This window comes from Macrosteles quadrilineatus, unplaced genomic scaffold (genome assembly GCF_028750875.1).
Source record: "Macrosteles quadrilineatus isolate MER2022 unplaced genomic scaffold, UCM_ALF_1.0 Scaffold_1__1_contigs__length_201487025, whole genome shotgun sequence".
Lineage (NCBI taxonomy): Eukaryota > Metazoa > Arthropoda > Insecta > Hemiptera > Cicadellidae > Macrosteles > Macrosteles quadrilineatus.
The window spans coordinates 14152552-14168564 of record NW_026542594.1 but is presented as its reverse complement, the minus strand read 5'-3'; the positions used below and the strand labels follow the sequence as shown (position 1 = coordinate 14168564).

Genomic DNA, 16013 nt, shown 5'->3' with positions numbered 1-16013 from the left:
ATATACCCCCGCCGCAGCAAACCTGCAATTCAAGCGAATTTCCATAAGCCTAAATTGATTTTCAATCAAATCTATTTAAATAACACTAGTGTACCTGTTGCTCGAATTCGAGCAATTGCGAAGCATTACAGGCGACTAAAAGATTATGGAAATACTCACGATCTACACAACAGTTAGATATAATCAAAATCTTTTGTAAATATCTTATCTTTTTTCAAAAAGTTGATCTTGTTTTTTTAGTGTTTTTAGTGTAAAAAAAAAAACATTATTTCTATTTCTTTTACTTGGTTGTGTTCTATGACTTTTTCTATGTTTCCATTGTTTGCAAATCGGTTATTTGAATGATTGCTCAAGAAATGTAGCATAGTGTTAATTCAGTTTTATTTTTAGCCTATATCAAATTGTCCAAGATTTCTCGCTCTTTTCCATTGTAATAATTACACCAACCCAAGTTTTGTCTACAGATGCAATATGCCAAAGAATATCACCTACGTACAATCTCCAAGAAGTGGTAAAAAGGCAGAAACCAACCCATACAATAGATATAAGTTAACTCCATAAGAAATAATTTTAAAAGTTACTGTGATATTAGGATTTTCCACTGATTTAATAATAGAACATTATTTCAAAACATGACACGATGCAGAAGCAAATCAATTTTAACATCAGAAAAATCCATTGCATACTGTACTTCATTTTGACAAATTCAATAAATCACAATTTAAATATTAACAGCTGTTGCATTAAAAAGTAGTGTAGAATTATGCATATGGTCACAATGTAAACAAATCTGAAGAGGCAACTTTAAAGGCTTCTGGGGCAGAGCCCCAAGGGAATTTACCTCTTTCCTCTTTTGATGGCTCATCTACAGACCAAGACCTTTCTTTAGAGACCCCTGCCAAGTTTCTACGCCCAGCCGTTCTCTCAAATTAGCTGTGACAAAAACCCCGTTTTCCTCCATAAGAATAACATGGAATGGGAATTTAAAGGCCACGGGGGCAGAGCCCCAAGGGAATTCACCATGTTTCTCTTTTGATGGCTCATCTACAGACCAAGACCTTTCTTTAGACACCTCTACCGAGTTTCTACGCCCAGCCGTTCTCTCAAAATAGCTGTGACAAAGAAAAACAGTTTCAAATTAATATATAGATTAGGTTTAATGAGTACCTAGGTTTGTTACCCCAGATCAAGGGGAAAGTGTACACCCCAAACATAATTTATAACAAAAAAAATCTCAAAAATACAAAATTCATATTTTTACCAAATAAAAAACCACATATACAAAACATTCCAAAGAATAAGTTCAGCAAATTTGATTTGTATTGCACCTACATGCATTTTTTAATCTGTGGTCAAAGTTGGATCTTGAGGTGTCGATTCTCCCATCGGTCATGTGATGCTAGATGTCACCAAGCAGAACCCTCGTCACTCCTGCAGTCAGATCCATGGGTTGTACACGTTGGTAGAGAAAGTCAATGGTGGGATGCTTGCAGCTCGTGGTGTATATCTTCTTGTTGGCGAAGCTGTGTTAGCGTCAGCAAAACGGTGGTTGTCTCTCGATGTAGAATACATTCACTAATCACTTTAGAGTTTAGGGATTAGTTGGTAGGTTCTTCCGTAACACTATTTTTCACATCAATGCTACACTATGAAAAACAGCGTGTAGTCAGTAACATTCATTCCCCGAAGAAGAAGGACCTGAAGCATGTCCAGAAGTCACGTGACACCCGGATATCACCTCCGATTGGCTGTCCTACCACTACCCTAGTCAAAATTGACTACGTGAGTCAAAACGACTCATTGTCTATATTGTGCTGCCACCTAGCGTCAACTTTTGAACTAGCTCCCCCGTCAACATTCAAGCATATTGCATTCATTTGCAGCTCTGACCCCTTTCAATATCTTGTTTATTGAATTTACACCCATCACACTATGTGGTTTGGGGCGTGCACTTACCCCACTTGACCTTACTCAACTCGAGTAATTAGCCTTAAAGACACTTGTAGAAGGTTTAAATGCACTCGCCAAGGATCGTAGATTATCTTTATGCGATTGTTGCGTTTAAACTACTATAACAAGTATTGGTTTTGGGTATATGGTAAAATGTTTATGTATCCATGTGTTTCATTAAATATTTATTTTCTAGTCAAGTATTTTATGATATTATTGTTTGTAATGAAAACAAATATCTGTTAAAAATCATACATAGGGCTATATGTTTTATATATATTTTTTTTAAATCAAGCACGACCGAGTAATAATCAGTCCCCTGGTACTTTCACATAATCACTATATCAAGAAGTGCCATGGATAAGGAGAGCAGATCTGGGGACAACTACAACGGGATGGATACAATTTTCAAGTAGGGGAGGAATACCCCTTACAAGAGGGGGGGGCATAAAACCTCAGAGAAAGGTTTGACACTTAGGACCGAACTTGTATTGGAACTGGTACAAAGTATTTATGTCTTTTCATTTTCAACCTGTGGGTGGATTCGAGGATAGGCCTAATTAAACTTGTGTGTAAATTATAACTGCAATAAAGTCAGATGAAATGTTGAGACAAATTTAAAGTTAGGTTGTAAACTCAGAGCCTGTTTACATTTGCCCTTTTAACATTTGGTATGACTCAGTTTTAAAGTTTTAAAAGTCTATTTTTCATTGCTAAGCTGAGGTAGGTACAGCAACTAGTAATAGGCTAATAAATAAACCTTAGGTTACAGATTGAATATAAATTTCCTATAAACATCTGTTTTAATTTCTCCAATACTATGTTTTACAGTGATAAAATGAAAAGTTCAAGAAGCCTATCAACACTGGGACAAAGTTCACAAAAGTTGATAACACAAAACAATCAATTGCTGGCTACGATCTTTCCATTCCATGTATGTTTTCTATTGTATAGAGTGATACTAAACAAAAAATAATATTTAAGAATACTGAACAATATTTTTTAATGGATGAAAATACAATAGACCCACTGTAACCTGAATGAAAATGAAGAGCTAACAATCTAAGATTAACTAGTAACTGATCTAACATGATAAAATCTTTACAATGAAATCTCGCTTTAGTCAAGTAGTTATAGTTTAGTAAATGCCCTTATATTATATAGCCTAGGTAGGTACTCTTGAATTACAAGTCAATGTTGATTTAATGTGTAGATGCATGAGAAATATAATATAAATACCCTCACCACAGCAAACCTGCTGACTAATTTCCATTTGCCTAATTGGAATTTCACTTAAATATTTTTTTAAACATGTCAGATTGATTGCCTATTTGAACTTGAACTCAGAATTCATTTTGTTCTTCTCTTCACTTCACAGAGTGGCTTAGCTTAGGTTTTGACGGTACTTTCTTGTTAACAGGGAACATTCATTAGCCTATTAAGTTACAGTATAGATGTAGCCTATAGATTTCTTTTGGATATATCAATATTTTTGTTTTCTATCCGATATATTGATAGTAACAAAATTGAAACATATCAGCTGACAACACGATAAGGATTCAGTAAATAAATATTGTTCAGTATCAACAAACAATAAAAAATACCCCCGCCGCAGCAAACCTGCCGACTAAGCGAATTTCCATTTGTCTGAATTGATTTTCAGTTAAATATATTTTAATAACATTAGGTTTAACGAGTACCTAGGTTTGCTGCTACAAGGAAACTTAAAATTGTGTGTTTTTGAGTAAAATATTGATAGCTTAGTACAAAATAAATAAATTTGCCAAGTTTGATCGAAATATATCCATAAACAAGCAAACCACAACATTTGACAATATTCTCCATAAGAATAACATGGGAATTTTAAATTTACAATTCTTTTAAATTTTCTCCGTTACTAATAATCGAACAAAAATACTTTTATATACTAAATTATTTGTTTTTTTAAGCTCTTTAAAAAGGTCTAAAGAGAAATCAGGAAATTTTGTGTTTTGAGGGTCAAAAGTGAGAAAAACCAATTTTTACCCCATAAAACCCCCCGTAAAGCCCCGTTCCCATGGTCCGATCGTGCTGGTTCGCGAACTCATTCAAGTTTATCCCGCTTTACACCTTCAAACCAAATTTCATCAAAATCGGACAAAAATTACTCAAGTTATCGCGTTCACGGACGTATATATATACATATATAAAAATTTGAACGAATGGTGTTTTTGGCCTCTGGGGACATCAAAATGAAAAAGTAAATCGGTCCCGGGTCTAGGTCTTACCGTGCCACCTACGGTAATAGCTACTTCCCTATAGGGAAATTCGCTAAAAAATATATTGAAATGAAACTGTTCTAAACTAACCTAACCAACCAAACTTGCTGTAACATTTCAAAATTCCATATGATAGCCTTTTCCCCATATGCCTTTTCTGTTATCATACGGAATTTTGAAAGGACAACTTGAGCCTAGGCAGCAAGTTTGGTTAACTTAGTTATGTTAGGTTAGTTTAATAGTTTTATTTCCTAATCCAATATAAGTTATAGGCTATTATTTTTGCCTAAACAAGGTTAGTTCTTAATTTGTTATTTAAATGCGTTAGAAAATATTAAAACAGAAGGAATACCGATCGTGAAGTAAAACAAAAATATCGATAGGTACCGGTATATCGAAAAGAAATCATTGATAATAATGAATGTTCAATGTTCCCTTCAACAGGAAAGTACCATTTTGGCCATTTAACCGTTATTTATTTATTTATTTATTTATTTATTTCCAACGGACATCTCCATTTTACAGCTAAAAATCAAAACATTACAACTCAGAATGGCTTAATTGATAATAACAAATTTTGTGCTTATAGACTAGAAATAAAATCAACAATATAACTAGGTGGCGTTCGCAGAGGCATCCACAAAATTGAGCGGAGTCATCAAGGGTTCATATTATATTGTTTTTATCATACTGCAGTAAAAACAGTAGTTTTTAATGCATGCGTTGCGGGTCTAAAGTAGCATTTTTATTCTCTAGGGAGTAATAGTATATTTCGTACCTAGGGCCGAAAATGAGGTTTTGCCGGCTCGAGATAGTTTTTAAATCGATGTACTTATTTTTAGTACTTAAATCGATCGAGAGCTGCAAAACCATTTCGGTCCGTGATACGAACGCTATTTTTCACCACACTATACCCTATTACCACTATTCACCACTATAATAATGCACACTGATAGTCAACACAACTACAACTTTAAGGTTATGTGAAGAAATAATTTGAGGAATCAGCAAAAATAAAAATAAATAGTTGCTAGGCAACGGTGACAATAACACAATTCTATTGCAATGCTATGTATTTTGATTGCGAATTTAAAGGGCATTCATGTTTTAAGTAATTAAGCGGACGGCTGATTTTGCGGCCCCGGGATGTAAAAACCTGCTCGGTCCCCAAATTACGATGACAGCTGGCATGGCCAGCAAAAGGTAACTTTTAGCCACCAATTAACATATGTAATACAGCCAAAAACATCATAGTGTGGTGAAAAAATCGTTTTTAGCCTCTATGGAGTAAAAATCAGTTGTTGTCAACTCAGTTGTAAATTTTGATTGTAAACGATTGCATGTATCTAAAATATGTATCGATTCGAGCTTTGTAATCATTTTAACCTGCACAGTCTACAGTCTCTTCCAATAGCATTTTGTATTGCAGATACATTAATAAATTCCCACACTCAACATTGCTCACCTTTAGTACTTCCTTCACCACCCCCTACGTCGTGGACCTGTTTCCCTCTCTTCCCATTGCATTTTAGGATTGCAGATACTTTAATGTAATTGCCAAAGACAGTTCCCACACTCTGCACTGCTAGCCTTACTAATTGCTTCACCATTTCCTACGTCATAGACCTGTTTCCTTCCCTTCTCATAACATTTAAGATTACAGATACATTTATCTAACTGCCAACACGATTCCCCCACTCTGCACTGCCAGCCTTTAATACTTCCTTCCCCACGTCCTCCGTCGTGGGGCCTATTTCCTTGCCTTCTCATAACATTTTAGGATTGAAGATACATTAATCTAACTGCCACAGACGATTCTCACACTATGCTCATACTTTACTATTTCCTAACCACTTCCTACGTCGTGGACCTGTTTTCATCACTTTCCATATCATTTTAATATTTAAAATACGTTAATCTAATTGCCACAAAACATCCCCCACACTCTGCACTGCTAGCCTTTACTACTTCTTTCACCATTTCCTATGTTGTGGGCATGCTTTCATCCCTTCTCATGGCATTTCAGCTTTGCAGATACATTAATCTAACTGCTACAAACGGTTTCCAGTTCCCACACTCCACACTGCTCATCTTACTACTTCCTTCACCTCTTCCTACGTCGCGGACCTGTTTCCCTCTCTTCCCATAGCAATTTAAGATAGTAGATACCTTAATCTAATCGTCATAAACAGTTCCCACACTCCGGAAACAACTTGCCTTGACTACTTCCTTCACCACTTCCTACGTCTCGGACCTGTTTTCCTCCCTTCCCATAGCATTTTAGGATTGCAGATCTCTCAATCTACCCGTCATAAACAGTTCCCACACTCCGGACTGTTCGCCTTTACTACTTCCTTCACCACTTCCTGAAAGGAAGTGAAAGGAAGGTTGTAAGGGGACCTGATTCCCTCCCTTCCCATAGAATTTTAGGATTGCAGATACCTTAATCTAATCGTCATAAACAGTTTCCACACTCCAGACAGACTGCTAACCTTTACTACTTCCTTCACCACTTCCTACGTCACGGACCTCAAGCTAGTGTCGTCATTTGATTATATTTATGATCCATACCGTTTCTGTTCTAATATCTGTGGAATAATGCTATCTCTTTATTTACTGCATTCAAAAACAGCTGATCATATGTCTTTGTTTATGTGTCAAATACTGAATCCATAAGGATTACATTGAAACTTTGAGACCCAGTGGGGCGGATTCCTGAGAGACTTTTTTAACGCCATATAGATGTTGGCACTCACCGATATGGTCTTTATCACCATGCAAAATTTGAAAACGATTGATTCAGCCGTTTAGGAGGAGTTTGCGTATTACAAAATGCATAAGAGTCGATGTATAAGAGCTTCGCTGGCTCTGCTCAATAATGATCTAATAACAAACAACAATAACAATGACAAACCTAGCCGAACAAAACAAAAACTGACAAAATAACAAAAGGTTACTAATAAATAAATAATTTAAAACAACAACAATAAATAAATAATATGAAAACAATAACAACAAACAACCCACAAGCTAACAACCAATAACAACTGAGAAAGATAAATATATGACTAATAAATATATATAAAATCAAATTTACTAGAGAGCAATGACAAACCTATAGTTAAATGCAAAGACAACAGTGAATTTGTGAAGTGAACAGACAAGTAGGCCTAGTATTTGGATGGTAACAACGAAAAACAATTTTTAATCAAGACAGGTCAGAGACTTTGAAAGGGGGAAAAACTAAACAATAAGTGTTAAAGTGATAATCTTCTTTTTCAGTGTAGTCACGCTGTCATGAAAAAAGTCGACATGCCTTGTCACTTTGTTGCCAGTTCCCTGGACTCGAACCATTGTGCTGTTGACTGAGTAGCTAGTGCAGTGCTGTTGCTTAATAAACAGATCAGTCGACCTTGTGTTGGAAGGAGTCTTGAAATGGATTTGTCGGAGTATGTCAGGACAGTTGACTCTTCCGTTGATAATCTTGTGCAGCAGGACCGTGTCAGCAGTGAGTCTACGTTCCTCCAGCGACTGAAGACTAAGTGCCATGGATATAGTGTCAATGGGCACCTGATGGTATGGGAATCCCATCTTGAAGCCCACCATTCGTACAAATCTTTGTTGAATTTTCTCCAGCTCATTTATTAGTAACTTTTGATGAGGACTCCATATTGGTGAACCATATTCTAGAGTTTGCCTCACCAAGGCACAGTAAAGGGACTTGGAGCTTCTAAACCACTGAGCTGCTTTGAGAAACGGAAGATGAAACCGAGCGTTCTGTTTGCTCTGCAGCATAAATCCAATACATGAGCTTGATAGTTCAATGCGCTAAGATGATGCCGAGGTCCTTAACTTGCTGCACTCTGTCAATATTTATGTTGCGAACTGAATAATTGTAGTTTATAGGGACTTTGCAGCGATGAAAAGTAATGACTTGGCACTTCTTAATATTCAAGTTCATCCTGTTGTCCTCACACCAACGATCAAGACCAGTCAGATCTCTCTGAATCCGGAGGCAGTCATCTAAAGAAGATATAGTGGAGAAAATCTTTACATCATCAGCGAAAAGAAGAGATTCGTTCAGAAGTGCATCAGGGAGGTCATTAATGAAGACTGTAAAGAGATACGGACCAAGTAACGATCCCTGGGGTACCCCTGAGTATGAAATAAATTCGGAGGAGAGAGCCGACGCATACTTGACATTGAGACTACGGTCAGACAGATAACTAGCCAGCCACCTGAAGTATTTGTTTCCAAAGCTGTGGTCCTGAATTTTCCGCAGCAGAAGGGTGTGGTCCACCGTATCGAAGGCTTTGGAGAAATCCAAATAAACACCATCAAGTTGTTTGTTTGAGGCAAAGGCTTGTTGAACTCGGGTTTGCAGGAGAATCAAGTTAGACACTGTTGATCTTCCTGTTGTAAAACCGTGCTGTTGAGAGCATACAATCCCTGCAAGTTTATGTTTGATTTGATCAAGGAAAAGGTCTTCAAATACTTTAGATACGGTAGAGAGGAAAGAATCGAGATTGGCCTGTAGTTAGCAGCATTATCAACTGGACCAGCCTTATGAATCGGTACCACGTAAGCCCTTTTGAATGCACCAGGAAAGATACCAGTGTCCATTGAGGCATTAAATATGTCACAGATTGGTGAAGCCAGTAAACACCTGTTGAGTTTCAATACCTTTGGAGGTATGCCATCAGGACCCCATCCTTTAGTGTCATCGAGCTTTTCAAGTTTCTCAAAGATTTCACGTGGGCTAAACCTTACAGTTTGGGAGTATCTAAGGTGACCAAAGGTTGACACATCAAATGATTCCGTTGGCTTTGTAAAAACTCAAGAAAAGAAATTCTTGAAGAGGTTGCACATGTCATCAGCTTCAGTTGCGATGGAACTATTGTAGACAAGACGGGATGGTATTGTGGAAGACTTTTTTAGAGTGTTGATGTGACTCCAGAAATAACAGAAATCCCAGGTATACCCTGCTCAATTGTTCTTAAGTACTTCTTATGTTTGCTGACTGCCAGACTCTTGCACGGAGCCCTAGTATTTGCAAAGGATTGGTAGTTGTAGACTGTTGGATGTTGCTTATATTTTTTGTGAAGGATTTTCTTAGTGATCACTAGATTTTTTAAGTCGTTGGAGAACCATCTAGGAAATGGAGAAGAGCCAACCCTTCTTAAAGGCAAGTTTTCCTTGACAACCTCAGCAATTACAGAAAGAAATTCATCAGTGGCTTGGTTTAGATCAGGTGTGCTCAAGATAGACGAAAAATCTATAGAGGAAAGAGATCTATGGACAACATCTAGTCGGCATCTTTTGTATACTGCTTCTTCTTGGAGGACATTTGTTTTTTAGAGGAGTTGTAAGGCAAAATGATGGATATAGGGGGGTGGTGCCTCTCTTCAACATGTAAAAAAAAAATCGTTTTCCAAGGACACAGTGAAGTTCATATTAGAGCTCAGTACTAAGTCTAATAAGACGCCTCTTGCATTAAAAACGTGATTAATTTGTTTTAGACAAAAAAGTTCCATCAAAGTAAGAACCACTCCAGATGATTGAGTGTTGCCTCTGTCCAGTGGATGGTCCCAATTAATGCCTGGTATGTTGAAGTCACCGACAATAATGATATCAGTAAAATTGTGGCCGGAGGACATGGCTTCTTCAACTAAGGAAAGAAAGCTGCTGAACTTGGAGACACAGTTATGTCCCATTATGAGGGGTAGCGGATTTTTATCCCCCTGGAATTTTACCCCCTGGGCAAACGTGACGTCACAAACCAGGGGGTAAAATTCCGGCCGCAAACTTTTGAGTTTCGCGACATCAGCTCGATGGATTAAACGCGGAATGAAACATATATTTTCGCGGTTGTGAATTTAATCAGAACACATCACAGTATAAAAACCTAAAGTGTACGGCCCGGATTTTTACCCCCCAGATTTTTACCCCCGGGTTTTTACCCCCTGGAATTTTACCCCCTCGCCAGATATATATAAATTAGTGAGAATGATTAATTATCTTCATTCTGTTTTAATTTAATAGCAAATATTTTATTATTAAGAAGCCTATTTTAATGTATTTGTAAAATTAACTAGGTAATCGAACAGGTTTTTAATTTTAATTTTGAGATTCTAATATTAGGATTCGATTTTTGTAGCCAACAGTTGGTTAATATGACGTATAAACAATCAACTGAATGATAATTGTTTCGAACATTTCTTTACAAAATAAATCAATAAAGATAAGTTAGGCTACTAAATAATTAAATGTTTACAATTAATTAAAAACAGAAAAAATGAAAGTCAATCATTAAATTTCTATAATCGGCCAGTGTCACTCTACTAAAAACTCTACTCTACTGCCGCGGATCACATTTACACAAGTATAATGTGCAGGAGAGTGACAATTTTGCTAGTGTTGGGGGGAAGTAGTGAGCTACTATGCCACATGTTGCTAGTAACTCTACTCTACCACCTACTAGGCTATACTAGCTACTAGGCGCTAAGTGGGTGTTTACACGGGTAGAGTTACTCTACTAGAAACTCTACTCTACCCACAACTCTACTCGTTTAAACCAGGCTATAGGCCTAGTAGGCTATTAATTTAATTTTTGGCAGTAAGTAGGCCTACTTTACCAGGTTAACTTAATGTTTTAGTTAGGCCTAAGTAGGGCCTAGCCTAGCCTAGGTATGATGTTATCCTACCTGACTTGATACATTTTACTGCCTCTTCTGCAGTCGTCCACTTTGGTTCCCTTTGAAGTGGTTGAGCTATTTCAGGACTGTAGGTAAAATACGTCCTAGGTTTGTTACTGTGTTTAGTTGAAGATATTGTAGAAGCTCCCCAGTTGGTTTTGTTTAATACTTTATTGAAACGCAAAGACAATCTTTGCACCGGAGCAGCCATACTTTTAAAGTTATGTAGGCCTAGGCCTATTCAATATTTCAGAATTGGAATTTGATAACTGATACCGGTACTGACGTTAAAGTGTTTTTGACCAAGAATCTGTTTAAAGTAGTAGGCCTAGTAGTATATTCTCTAACAACACAAATGTTCAGCAGAGGACAACTTCAATACACTGCTAAAGTCAAAGTTTATTTTGATTTTGACGTTAACCTCTTACACACACAGTCTTCTCTTCAAGTCTTAATCTTTAGTCTTTCTGCCGCACCCCACTACCAAAAGAAAAACTTATTTAATTTAAATAATAATAATAACTCCCTGATAATGAATTACACAAAAAAAATCACGACACGATCAAAAAATTTCTTGCTGTCATCTAGCTAGGCCCTATATTTTCCAGTCGTAGTGTATTGCACCTTGCGCCACCGTCACCGCGTCACCGTCGTGAAGCCGTGACGTGAAGTTATGCGAGCCAGTGTGTCCACAGGGGTGAGGGGTACCACATTTTGGTACTAAATTTCCCTGAAAAATGTACAAGATTCCCTACTGTAGGTACAAGATCTCACAAAAGATAGAGTAATACTACTTTTTGGCTCTCTGTCTGTGTTATACCATACCAGAGAATAACGTTTTTTTAGTGTGGCCTTGGAATAACCAAAGTTTTTTTGACGTTTTTATCCTTGTCGTGGTGGCACCTTGACACGCTCCCATAGAAATACAACCATTAAATTAATCAGGTCTCCTCTCACCTTCACTTTTTAACATAAAACTTATAGTTCGAATTTTTTGATAGAGAGGAACGCCCTTTTGATAAATTTGACTTTAATCTCAGAAGTGAACACCTACTAGTTATATTCTGACTTTAAATGCAGAATTCTGACTTCTTTCATAACACAAGTAGACTTCTCATCACATTGTAAATTTTGAAGCTCGTTTTTCGTGTCTAGTTCATGTCCGGTGACACTGACCGCTAGTATCGTCGAAATTCCGATTCTATTATTTTATTTTAGGGTTGATTTCATTATTTGCGCTATACTGTGTGACTTTATAACTAGGAGACAAGCTATTGTTTATGATAAGATCGTTTTTTTTAATTGTTAAACGAAGTTTTAAAAGAAACTAACTGGAATAACAAGAAAAACTATAAACAAAACATCACCTCTATACAGTTCACCGGGCAGAAATAACAATAAAATTGGCTTCAGCTGTTCCATAAGAATGAAAATCCACTAAGGAAGGCAGTACATTATTGCTTATTCATGTATTTTATTTAAGCCGGTAATTAATTTATTTTTATAAAATTACATAGTATGGTCTTTACAATTCAACCAAGAGATGAAAATCCGGAGTTACCAACTGTTATTTATAAACTTTAAAATCCCCCAAACTGCATGTATTTTTCAATTTTTATAAAAACAGATTTTGAGGGAAAATGTACAAGATTCAGTGAACAATGTACTAGGGTACAAGAAAATATCAAAATGTACTAGATCTTGTACAATTGTACAAGCTGTGGACACACTGTGCGAGCGGCTTTGGCTCTTTTCTTTTCATCGGCGCTTTTTCGGATTGCAATAGATACGGGTTGGTACCTGCGGAGGCCACAAACGTGTTTTGCAGGGATGTCGGAAAGGCAATTCAAAGACAATACGGTGCGAAATGATGATTTTACATAATGTCAATAATCCCTTGATAAAACGTGTATACGCGCGTTAATAGTGGGCAAAGTGGCACTTTGCTGCACACGAGAGCAATGTTTACGCACGAGCCGCAGTAGTGTCTTTCAATTTTCAAACACTATACAACACGTTTTTAGGTTCAGCTCCAGCTGGCAACACAAATGGACAAATGGTGCCCTATAGAGAAAGTAGTAGTACCCGAAGTCCGTATCACTCCGCTATTTTTCCTCGGCAAGAAATGTGCTCCGCGTTTTGAGAATATAGTTCCGTATGTTTTTGTAATTTGAAGTGGTTTCCGCACCTAAAAAATGCTTTAAAGAAAGGTATTTTCTTGTTTATTAAGATCGTAGGAATGTTTTAAAAACGTTTAAAAGAAAAGTCCAGAAAGTTCAGAAATACCGAAACTATAAACACGAAATTACAGGTTAAATCGTAGTTATAAATAGTCAATCAGCTGCTCATAGTATTATTATCTTTGGGGTAGCGGATTTTTATCCCCCTGGAATTTTACCCCCTGGGCAAACGTGACGTCACAAACTAGGGGGTAAAATTCCGGCCGCGAACTTTTGGGTTTCGCGACATTAGCTCGATGGATTAAACGCGGATTTAAACATATATTTTCACGGTTGTGAATTTAATCAGAACACATCAAATTATAAAAACCTAGAATGTACGGCCCGGATTTTTACCCCCGGAATTTAACCCCCCGGATTTTTACACCCGGAATTTTACCCCCGGAATTTTACCCCCTGGCCAGATATATGAATTAGTGAGATTGATTGATTATCTTCATTCAGTTTTAATTTAATAGTAAACATTTTATTATTAAGTAGCCTATCTTAAATTATTTGTAACCTTAACTAATCGAACAGGTTTTTAATTTCAATTTTGAGATTCGAGTATCAGAATTCGATCTTTGATTCCAACTGTTGGTTAATATGATAAAATAAAACAGCGAATTCTGTATTAGTTGAGATTACAAAATAAATAAATAAATATAGGCTACTAAATAATGAAATGTTTACAATTAATTAAAAACAGAAATAAGAAAATCAATCATTCAATTTCTAAAATCGGCCAGGGGGTAAAATTCCGGGGGGTAAAAATCTGGGGTAAAATTCCGGGGGTAAAATTCCGGGGGGTAAAAATCCGGGGGTAAAATTCCGGGGGTAAAAATCCGGCCCGTACATCTTCAGTTGTCTAAACGCTAGTGATATGGACAGGGGGTAAAATTCCGGTTTTTATCGCTAATCTAATTAATCACGCTCTGACTATTTTCATTACCTAGACTTCCAAATCCGCGGGGGTAAAATTCCGGCCACGAACAAACTTTTGGCCACTCAGGCTACTACGTCATAGTGACGTCAGCTTTGCCCAGGGGGATAAAATTCCGGCGACCCTTATCTTTAAGTGTTACCAACCTATTTCCAAGCGTACACGGATTACGTGCATAATAGAACCACGCTGTTTTGTGTTGTTTCGTTGGAATCCTGATGTGCGGCAAAGTATAAACCGTACGGCAAAGTATAAATATGCAGCAATTAGCAGCTTTCTGTACTATAAACAGTACAAGGAAGCCAACTTTGTCGGGTGACTGTAGGAAAAACTAATTAATTCATGCATTGTATAAGCATATTTGAGGCCGTATTGTACATTATACGTAGCTATGGCTTAACAAAACGCGTTCAATTAAAACTCCTAGCATAAAAAAGTGCATAATCTTTTTCCTAAGCCGATCACATCAACTTTAAGCTATTCTAATGGTAATATATTTTTAACTAGGTATGGAATAAAAATAAATAATTAAACTGGGACCTCTGGATAAATAGTCTTTCTTTTGTCTTTTTACCTCCCCCCCCCCTATACCATAGTAGGTATGGAGAAAGTATTGTTTTCGTCAAAATTTTCGAGTTTGAGTTTTGAGTGGATATATTCATTTTCGGTCCCCCTGGACCCAAATAAGTGGTTTTCGAAGTGATGTCTGTGTGTGTCTGTGTGTCTTGGTGTCTGTGCGTCTGGATGTGTACAGAACTAAGGACGACTACACCTGTGGTCCGATTTCGATGAAATTTGGTATGTAAATTCTGATCCATGGTATCTCCAGGTGTTTTTTTCATTTTTTTTTAAATTTTATTTTTAAAGGGGATTTAAAAATTCCCATTTCTGTAAAAATTACGGTTCAAAAGTTATTGTAAATTATGTTATTTTCCCATAAAAACAGGAAAAATAGAATTTTCTCAAAAATGGTCCGAACGATTTTGATAAAAATTTAGTATGTTGTAGCCCTTTAAATTCTGAAAAAAATGGTACAAATCCCATTTTTGTAAAAATTATGTTTAAAAAGTTATTATAAATTATGTTATTTTTCCGTAAAAAACCCCATAAAATAACGGAAAAATCGGATTTTCCCAAAAATAGCCCGAACGATTTTAATAAAAATTTAGTACGTTATCGTCTTTAAATTCTGAACAAAATTGTACAAATCCCATTTCCACATATTTACTCTCGCCGCTTACACATGATAAAGGTTATTGACAAACTTATGGGAGAAAGTATGTGTCAGAATGCTGATACCGTTTATTTTTCTTTGCACTGTGTTGCGTAACGGATTTTGTCTTGTCATGTCAGTATGTCAGTTGTCAGTAGACGACTGGACTAGCTCTGGTTAGTTAGTGGCAGTGTGGTAATTGCTCTGTTTGTTGCTGGTTTGTTGTGTCTTTATTCTTAAAGGTCGTGAGCAAACTTAATACTTAATTCTCATTTGAACATTTTAATTCCTCTGCAATAATAGATATAATATAAGAGTGTTTCTTTGGAAATAAATTATTATTTTTTGGCCCGACCCGATCTTGGCCTGAACAACTCTCCGACCCGTCCTGGTCTCTCGGGTTTTCACTGGCCCGACCCGACCCGAAAAATTCGGGGACCCGCAGACCCCTAGTTTTTGGTAAACACAATAAACATTTTAACGCGATTCCACCCTTTTCATTTTTCCAACCTGTTGAAATATGTCACTTAAGTTTGGCCACGTTATATCACACTCGCCCGCCATTGCAAACAAATGTTTTTAATCTACTGTACTTAAAAACTTTTTACCTTAATAACTTATGTATTAAACAAATTTAACTACAACTAAAATATATATTACGGCAAGATAAGTAAGAAACACTTGGATGGAAACAAATGAGTTAAAACCTGTCACTGTCAGATAATAAACATTGAC

At 36.7% G+C, this 16013-nt stretch overlaps 1 protein-coding gene across 1 annotated transcript in view; it reads right to left on the bottom strand.

Annotated features, from left to right (window-relative positions):
- The window catches only part of LOC129004264 (4-hydroxybutyrate coenzyme A transferase), an 85485-nt gene extending 73917 nt beyond the window's left edge, over window positions 1–11568 (bottom strand). Inside the window, exon 1 of the mRNA XM_054432783.1 lies at window positions 10913–11568. Within this exon, the coding sequence (XP_054288758.1) occupies window positions 10913–11114 (202 nt within the window). The 5' untranslated portion in view covers window positions 11115–11568. The remainder of the gene's footprint in view (window positions 1–10912) is intronic.
- Window positions 11569–16013: the final 4445 nt, after the last annotated feature.